Below are 10,613 nucleotides of genomic sequence, written 5' to 3'. Positions count from 1 at the left end.
TTGTTTTTCACTTTTTCCTGTATCTTTAAAACGGTTTCTATATATTGATTACTGTTTTTTATATTTTTTTTACTGTCTTAGAACGGGGTAAATAACCCTAGTTAGACAGTCAAAGCAACTTTTTATAAATTATAATTTTGTGTATGTAATATGATGATAATAAATAAATAAAATAAAATGATAAGATATGGGATTTCAACGAGAGTTTGGTCTCGCCTCTTAATCATATGGTACAAACCCAATCAAATTACATAAAAGTTATAAATTCGCTCCGAAACCAGTTCGAATCTACTTTTAATATAATTTATACAGTAATTTTATCAAGTTCATATTCAGTAACGAGTCGACCGCGATAGAGGCCGCAAGGCGAAAGTGAACGGTGTTTTCCGCCAATATATTGGAAAATAACAAATTTCATAATAAAGTTTACAAAAATAAGATGTTTCAAGTCAAAGTTAATATCGCTAATTACAGGAACTTGTGATTTTTAGATAGTGCAAATGCTTTTTTTAAACGGGGAAAAGGCGAAAATGATACCGGTAAGTTTGACAACTATATAAAAGCACGCGATGATAACTTTGTTTTAATCAATGTTTAAATTTTAACGATGGCTTGATTATAACGAGGTATTTAAAGATTACAATGCTAACTCTGTGCCATGTAAACATTAGATAGGTACAAAAAATATATTAACTATTTGTTTACATTTCGGATACATACATTTGTGTTTATAGTCCTTACTTGATAAGAATATCCGGTGTTAAGTCAGGAACATTTTTCAATAAAATAACGTTGTTTCAGCTAAATAAAATAATAAGGATTACGATATCTTAAAACATTAAAGAAAAAATGATAAAAAAAACTGTTTGGCAATAATGTGAGTAACGAACTGCGTTGCAGATATACGAACTTCATTGTTGCCTACAAATGTACCAGAACTATCAATAGCATTCAATATTTTTACTCCAGAACGAATTCTAACAGATATTTTTTGTATGAAGTTGATTAAAAAAAAGTTGTATTAAATTAATATCAATTACTTGCCAAAAAAACATTTTTACAATAAAAAGCGCGACGTCATTTTGACGTACCACATTATTGACTACGGCTGTACCATAACTATCAATGAATTTCAATATCAAAGGAAGTTTTTATATTGTAGTTTATAGTAAAAAAGTAGTCACATGAGTTTTGACAGGTGTCAGCTGTCAGTTGTCCGCTTTTTTTTTACAAACACCAATACCCAGCTGTGCTAATTTTTTAAAAACAAAAACGCTGTACTTTTAGGTGGATGCTTCCAATGAGTAGCATTCATCTGAATTTATTAAAAAAAATATACAATGCACACAGTACAAATCTAATGGTCAACGCGTTTGCCTGCCATGCAAGATGACTTGGGTTTGATTCCCGACGTGGTTAACACGAAACATGTCATAGTCCCTGGACTGGCACCTAAGACGTAAGACTGAGATTGTAAACTTCATAAAACAACAATGATCAAGATACGCTGCCGTTAGTTACCAATGCGGTACCTTGCATCATAAGGTGCGGAAAGGTAATGATATTGATGATAATTAGCTAGTGGGAATCCAACCAGGGGATCCAGTTTCACAGTTGGTCTCTAACCAACTGCGCCACAGTGCCTGTCCTGAGCAGAGCCCCGATTACAATTGGAAGTTAAGAGGAAACGCGGTCTCACCATTCTTCATAAAAACATATTCCCGTATTTTCCTCCTGGATCATGGCAGTAGAGCAATGATTTTTTTCACTCACTATATTTATTTATCATTGGCGCATCTCTATTGTTTTGTTTTTTTTTAAATTGTTTCTAATGGGCGTTAAGACCCTCCAAAAATAAAAAAAGCGTTCAGTTTTACCTGCCGTCTTCGGACGTACAAAAACAAAAAATGTACCTACAAAAGAAATTTCATTTCGATACGTTTTCTTTAAAAAAAACAACCAAATCGGTTCAGTTTTGGGATGCGGAAAACGGAAGAGCGAAACGTCGATTTTAGTTAGGAAAAATTAGTCCGACGTGCGTCCGTGTGAGATGTGACAGAAAAACAATGTACAAATACCTATTCATCAAAATTGTCTGGCATCTAATCTAATGTCGTGCCGTTCCCGGAATGTTTCGCTTGGCGGGAAGTTCCCCGTAACTTCCCGGGAACATTACCGGTGGGCATTGCACATCCTCTGAACAGAGTTATATTTAACTGTCTATAAAATAAAATGGAATTTTCCAAACAAAAATTTGTATATTTTTATGAAAATTCGAAGTATCTTTGTCAGTAACCTATAATTCAAAACATTACAAAAATTGTTTTTATTCAATATTTATTTTTTCATATAAAAGTTTGATTTTTCTTGCCATTGTAAGCGGTGCTCAGATAAAGCATATAAACGCAAATATTTATGTTATTAAAAAATAAAAACATTTAAACCGGGTTGTGGTCCGGTGGTTAGTGTCGAGGTTTAAACGTCACGGATCACGGATCGGAGGTCCGAGATTAGAACTTCGCTCTGTCAAAACTTGATTCCCATTTTTTAATAGTGAGTTATTCGCAACTCATTAAAAATGACTCCAAAATTGAAATACTCGGGTAAATTAAAAGAACGCAATTATTTTTATGATCCAGAGAGGATTTTTTTAATTTGGTAGTAAATAAAAATTACACGAAATAAAAAAAATAAAAATAGGCACTGAATGTACGTTTTGCACTCTAGACAATCGGATTGTTGTGTATTTACTATTGAATTGATTGGGTAATTGAAATCAACCTTCTAAAAATACTTTATCAAAGATATTCCACTCGTAAGTTGGATGACTCAATGACCGGTGAAGATGCGTGTCCATGGAAACCACTTTAAACAGAGGTAATGTTATATATCGATTTATTCTAAATTAGTAACATTACAGACTACGCTTTATAATGTCAAGGATATTAAACGCTATGTCATTTAAATAAGTAGCACGCCGTATATAAAATTAATCTAGTTAAATAAAAAAATAAGGTTTTGCTTAGTGTGGATTTGTAAAAAAATATGTAAATTTGTCCGATGGTTTTAATTGATTTAAAATTTAAGAATATTTTTTGAAAATAAAACTGCTTATCGAATAAATAAACTCCAACAACTCTTTCGTTAAATTAAACATATATTTTGTGATCATTTAAAATAAACAAAAACTCAAATAAAAGTCAACGAAATTGTTTTCTTATTATTTAGCAAAACGGGCCTTAGACATGTAAAGGGATTTAACGCCAAAAAAGAAAGACGACATTTAACTTTGATAGCAAAATTGCCTGCCACTGAAAAAACTCTTTCACCCTCTGTGGAAGTTGGTTTGACAGATAATTAAGCTTTGCAAAGCAACATCAAATTCGTAGAACGTTTTCCGGAGGTATTAAAAAATCCCTGTTTAATTACGATAAATGCTGTCGCGTTATTGGAACTTCTTCATGAGTATTACTTAAATCATCCTTTAGTTGATCCTCAAATAAAAAATTCTCTACATTTCTGCAACCCTAAATTAAGCTCGTTTTCTAAACTGTCGGAATCGAATTCTGTCTGTAACGAAAAGAACCATCGAAATAGTGACTCGACTTGGCTTATGGCTTGTTTTTTTCACGAAGGTCCCGAAGATTAGGATCGATAACTTTTCCGGGTATTTTCGGGTTCACGAACACGGGAAAGAAACCCCAACTGCACAAAAAAGGGAAATTATTTTTGAGAAATAAGCTTTCAGATTTCAGCTTTGACTTCACAAAAGTCAACAGATGGAAGTGTTGAGGGAATGTGAATGTTTAAATAAAGGCAAATGGTGAATGTTCAATTTGATTTTGTATAACGTGACCACATAAACCAGCCAATGACAGGTCATTATCCTTATAATTGCCTAAACTTCTATATTTCTTCTTCTCAAGAGTGTTTTCCTTTTCTCTTGCAATAAACTTTTATTTATTATTAAAGATTATTATTAAAGATTTTATTTGTTTAAACGTTTGTCTTTTGTAAGAGATGTTTAGTAAAATATGAATTAAATCCTAAAGTATAAAATGAATCTTTCACTTTTGTAGTTGCATCATTTCACCATGAAAAAGGTCAATATGATATATTTTATGTACACGGTGTTAAGTAAACTGTGGCATAAATATAATTTCTTATTCAATATAATTTATATTATACCACAGAATACTGTGGTATAATGGTTGGCCCATTGATTTTTTGAATAAAATCTATGGTTTAATTCCTAGCTCTACACAATTATATTCAATTGCAATGTGCTATTTTACTACTGAATTTACTTCCATATGTATTTAACAGGCATAAAATCTTAAGTGTACAATATTAGATTCGAAATGTTTCAATAAAATTATCCATAAAAACTACTCCGCTATTTGATAGTAAGCAATTTTTTTACAAAACAAAAGAAACAATCAATCACGCCGTTTCCCCGTAGAGGTAGGAAGATAGGATAAAACGCCATATATCTGTCTTTGCGTGCAGGACTCGCTTCCATTATTCTGACTTGGGCCATATTCAAGTGTTTGTTGGATTTGGTCATGCCACGTCTTTTTCCTGGCAAATGGCACAAGGGAATGATGATAAATCTAGTGATCGAGGCATTTATAGGGCTTGTGACTTGTTATTGGCTGATTTATGTGATCACTTTATATACAGTAGGGCTTGATGAATAGTTTTTTTTTGTAAATGAATAAGAAATAAGAAAAAAAATGTTTATATCTGTTTAGAAGAATAATTACCGCACTCTTAATAATTGAATTATTTTTTATTAAGGACACGACTCATGCGACCGGTGAATTTCCCATAGTGATCAGAAAGGCATTCGGCTGTGAAACATGAAAGGTTCGAATCTTTTTGGTGAATAGTGGTTTTCTCACCAACCGGTTAGAAGTTGCAAGTTGCAACTCAAGCGAAGGTAGATTAGCCTACACTTTCGTATAATCATAATATGCAACCGATACAATTGATTTACCTCAACGTCACAATTTTCACACGGTTTTTAACTATGACTAAAAAGTTTAATGAGAAAAATAAAATGAAATAATGATCACAGGGTTGTAAATGCGTCAATTTGATTGCTTTAATATCAAAATAAATGCCTTTTTTTTTTAATTGCGACATTAAAAATATACCCCTAATTTATTACCAAAAAGTAGGGATATAAAAAAGTTTTTATATTTTTTATTAAGCGCTATCAAGTATCAGAAGCTATTTTTCACTCTGAAAAAAACATCTTACTTCTTCGGGAAAATTCTTGGTTGAAAAATGAACTAATATTAACCACTTATCCTGTTTATCTAAAAAAACTCTTCCAACTGCTATCGCAAAGTGGGTATCTCTGCGTTCTAGTAACGAGAGAACCCTTTTAATAGCCATTCACCGCTCTATTATTTTGCATCCTCTTCACAGTAGTAAATTTTCGATTTTGGAATAATCTACGCACTAATGTCAGATACCCTTAATTTTCATTTACCTTTAAATCAAAATTGAAATGTCACTATCTGAATACTTGAGTTTTTCCTTTCTCCTCCCTATTTCTTTCCCATCTCTCCTCCCCTCTTCGTGTATATGAAATAAAAAGATGGCGACAAGATGACACAATTTTATCAAAGCTCTTCACGTTAGCCATAGAAAATATATTTAAAACGCTTAACTGAGATAATAAGGGGCTTAAGATAGATTGCACATATGTGAGTCATCTTAGATTTGCCGATGACATAATATTTATATGTAAAGGCATCGATTAATAGAGTCAAATAATTAACGAATTGCATGAGGCTTCTAGTCAAATTGGTCTGAATATGAACATTACAAAAATAAAAATAATAGGTCCAGAAAACAAGATCATCACTATTAACAATTAAAACCTCGAAATAGTAGATGACATCTTGGACATAAGATAAAACTGGGCAAAGAAAATCAAACGGCGGAACTGCCAAGAATAATATTGATTTATTTAACACCTTATACACATAGGCAATCTATATACATAAGGACGGGCATGTTGCCTTAAGGCAATTTCTTCCTACCTACCCAAACCGTTCAGTTTGAGAAAATTACAAATATGGGTATATTGAATCTTACAATTTTATACAAAAATTAAAAACAAAGATTAACAAAATAAAAATATTAAAAAAAATAACACTATACTATGAAGAGTGGAGAGGGGGGGGGGAAGGAAAGAAGAAGGATAAAGGAACAATTTAACTATTTAGATAGTGACATTTCAATCTTGACTTAAATGTAAATAAAGAAGGGGCGGGGCGTCTCTAACTTTAGTGGGTAGATTATTCCACAATCGAGCGGCTACTACTGTGAAAGAGGAGGCAAGAAAATTAGAGCGATGATAGGGTATTAAAATGGTTCTCTCGTTACTAGAATGAAGAGATAGTCGTGTTGTAAATGAGGTTGGAAGCGCTCTCTCAGATAAACAGGCGAAGTGGGATTATTTAAAATATTGTGAAGAAGTAATAGAATGTGTATGTTTCTTCTATGCCTGATATTGAGCCAGTGTAGTTGCGTGCGATACTCGGTTATGTGATCAAATTTGCGAAGATCAAAGATATAACGAATACAAACATTCTGCAATCGTTCTAACTTATCAAGTAAATCAGAGTTAGCATCTGGATAGCAAACATTCGTATAGTCAAAAAGTGGAAGAAGTAAAAATAGGAATGAGTTGGGCAGCTTTGGGAAAACTTAGACACATACTAGAAAATAAAGAGATTCCGATTTGTCTGAAAAAGAAAACATATGAATCAAGTGTACTGCCAGTGACTACATACGCATTAGAGACAATGGCTCTTATAAAAAAATGTAGAAAAGCTCAAATGCATACAGCAATCCATGGAAAGATCTATGCTTGGGATAAGTCTAGGAGACAGAGTAAGAAATGAGGAAATTAGAAATAAAACCATAATAGCGGATATTGTGGATCGCGTAGCAAGACTGAAGTGGCAAGGGCATGTCGCGACATGGCAGGACATGTTGCGAGGCAAAACCCCACAAGATGGACCCATAAAATTTTAAGTTGGAGACCTTGGGAGAATAAGAGAGGCGTCGGAAGACCTCAAAAAAGATGGTCCGACGACATAGCCGCTGTGGAAGGTAAAAATTGGCTGCAAGCAGCAACCGACCGAAAGAAATGGAAAAATATGAAAGAGGCCTATATTTAGTAGTGGAGGACAGAAGACTGAAGAAGAATAAGATTGTTGGAGAGTCAGCAATCAATCAAGCTACTTTTTATCCGAAAAAAATATGTAATTCCATCGGCATTTTTAAAAAATGTCTTAATAACGAATTGATTGACCAATATCTGTATAATACCACGCGACTGAAGCCGCAGGTAAAAGTAAATAATATTAACACATATACAAATATACATATATATATATAGTAGTTTATACTAGATGGGCATTATGTTTTTCTGAGGTAAATCATTAATTTAAACCGAACGACCATGAATTGCGAATGCTCTGAAACCTGCTTCACCATATTACAATTTAAAGAAATGCAACTTGATAAAAGTAACCTATGTATGACAGCAGTTTCATAATATTGTAATCTTGATTCGCATTTGCTAACCGTAATTACAAATTAATGAAATAAAGAGCCGCGAAATAAAATAAAGTATTTATTTAAGAAATCCATCGACAAATACATGAACAACAATATTTTGAGCTAGTCCATATTTTTCCAGATGAGTATTGGAATTAACCTCCTTAGCTGTTATTAATAACGTAAGTGTTTACTAGTAATATTTATTTTTATGTTTCATTTTTGTGCTCTTATATTTCATCATTATTATTATTATTATTTATTTTATGACTGGCAAACGCGCACTATGAGGCCTACTAATTTCCACATAATTACCATTTGCAGAATTTTAATCCGAGAGTGGCCACAGTGATAATATTAATCAACCCTTATTTTGGTATTAAAAAAAGATACACTTTTACCTTCTTGCTACTGACTAGAACACTTCAAAAGAGTAAGTGCGTGGCCATAGTGACGAGCGTTTTGCGGGCACGGTGAACTCAAACATATGGTAACAAGTACAGTGTCCAAGTGACCGAGCAAGCTGCCGCGTACCGCATCCGCGCCACGCTGCAAAACGCTCGCATATATGGTTTATGGACTTAAATTCAGAAAGCAGAGATAAAGATATAAGTTGAAAACGGACAGCTTTCTGGGTACACAGTGAAAAGTATACAATACAATACGGATTTTCACAGTTGTGGAACGAGAGTTGAGGTAATTTTAGGCTTCCTAAGGTGAGACTAACGGAGTAAAAATGTTTAATGAGTTGCCAGAAAGTCTCAGGGAAGCTGAAAGCATCTCCACTTAGTAATGCGAGAGAGAGGCGCGAAAGTTATTTCCTCGATAGCTTAGAGAGCATGAACTAATCCAAGATGGTCCAACAAGGTCAGTCAACACACACGGTACTAAGGACGTTTACTGCCACCTAATATACAATAGAAATCGACTCACCTGTTTGAAGTGTTCCCCCGCGCTCCACCAGATATTATTTGCGGGAATGATGCTGATGTTAGGTTCTTTTTTATTCGGCTTTGTGTACCAGATTTTTTTAATATTAGATGCAGTGGTGATAATAATGCAGACACTTTAGAGGTAACTATATATGGATATCGGTGGGAATATTATTTTTCGTTGTCAGTTTATCGTGCGGATAACAGAAGACATATTTGTTTTTTAGGATACAGATGTCAGTTTTATATTTGAATATGGAATTTGTGAATTGTTGCAATGCGGTAGGTACTGCCAGGCTGCGCAGGTTCCTACTTCTCAAGGAAAAGCCGACAACCAAAACATATAAATGGCAGTAAATATTCACGCTGTACCACCACTTTTAGAGCGAAATGCCATTTGTATATTAGGGATACAGATAATAAATTTGTAGATTTTAAGACATTGTAGATTTTAAGACATATTTAATTTCGGTATATTAGGATTAATTATTAATTAATCATATTGCTATACTAGTAAGTAAAAAAAAAAAGTGGTAGTAATATGGATTGTGTTTTGCAGTGTAGTGGTAGGGTCGCGAACTCATGCACCGGAAGTTTGAGGTTTATACATCTTACCACAACTAGATTAAATTTTCTGAAAGGTTATTTACTCTTATTTGGAAATGGATATAAGATTGCAAATACAGTTATTTTTAATTTGACAAAAATAGTTATTTGTATGGCGCCATCAGAAAATTTTAATTATTTTATGACAAATGATATGTCCGTAAAGTTAATGATTATTTCGTAATCAATAATAAATCAAATGTTGCACTTAAATTATTGTATATGATACCTTTTAAAACCACATATTGCACATACCATTAAACTAAACCTTAATGATAAATGCTGCAATGCGACTTGGACCACGATTATACCTAAAGGCTATCTTCTTCGGAACATACCGAGACGGTATACTTAACATCTGTACTATATCTATCTACGTCGGTATGTTCAACCGACTTGTTATTTCGACATCATAAGATTGAATTCAACCAATGAATGACGCCGAAAATTTAGTCCGCGTTCCTTAATTAATTAATATTTTAAATGCTTATCATTCATATTTTAAATAGGCTATGTGATAAAAAGTGGCCGCTTCAAAGCGATTACAAACTTCGATTAATCTCAATTCAAGCAAAAAGTGCCCGCTTGAACATGATTTTTATATCAAATACTACGAATAACGATAACAAATATATGAAATGGATTTAGAATAATTAATTGTATTTTCGAAATCAATATGGATATTGTGGAAAAATGTTTTCATACATAAATGTAAAAAATAAATTCAATGGATATAAGTTCCTAGAAAAACGCGACGTGTTTGGCCTTGGTTGTTGACATCAAGATTCGTGATATTTTTCTACACAAATTTCAATGGCAAGGGACAAATAAACATGAATCGTGACGTATTAGGCGCGTGGCCAATGAAATGACCGTTTTTGCGGGAATTCAAAATTACAAATTTGAAAGTATTTTTTGTGCGACTAATAATTAAAAAAATAACATTTTTTTACTGGACAATATTTCATTGACCTTCATTACTGTAAAAATGTTTAAAAAAGTATTACCCTATATTTCCCTATTACCATGACGGTATGCTGAACATTCGTATGTATTCATCTACCGAGGTATTACAAAGCCGGCTCTTTTGACATCTCGATACGTACACTCAGGAAGATAGAAAAACAGATGGAAAATCTAAAATAATAACTAAAAAAAAAATATGGTGGTAACGTTTTTATGGCTAGATGCTGCCCTATTAACACATAAGAGCATCTAGCCAGTTTGGCAATTGCATCTAGCCGTTCGGATTAAAAACTGACACTTATGTCAGAATTTTATTCAACTTTTTTTTAAAGTTGACCTATTTCTCTCTCATATTTTTAAAAGGTTTTGGTGAAAAAAACTAGCTTCCTCAGAACGATTGAATTTTTTTACTGAATTATGATTAAAGCAAAAACTGCTCGGTGGAACAAATATTTTTGCACCTTTAATGAGTTATATGTGTACCGTGAGGTACATACTGATGTGCCCACCTCAAAACTTTAAGGT

General features: G+C 33.1%; 1 protein-coding gene across 1 annotated transcript in view; it reads left to right on the top strand.

Moving 5' to 3' along the window:
* The first annotated feature begins 332 nt into the window (after positions 1-332).
* LOC148285181 (putative chitinase 10) overlaps positions 333-10,613 on the top strand; it is a 78,214-nt gene continuing 67,933 nt past the window's right edge. The window contains exon 1 of the mRNA XM_088229125.1: positions 333-539. Within this exon, the coding sequence (XP_088085251.1) occupies positions 501-539 (39 nt within the window). The 5' untranslated portion in view covers positions 333-500. The remainder of the gene's footprint in view (positions 540-10,613) is intronic.

The sequence above is a fragment of the Micrasema longulum genome, unplaced genomic scaffold (genome assembly GCF_059751315.1).
Source record: "Micrasema longulum isolate JH-2025_06_02 unplaced genomic scaffold, ASM5975131v1 h1tg000049l, whole genome shotgun sequence".
Lineage (NCBI taxonomy): Eukaryota > Metazoa > Arthropoda > Insecta > Trichoptera > Brachycentridae > Micrasema > Micrasema longulum.
This window is presented reverse-complemented; position numbering and strand designations above follow the sequence as displayed.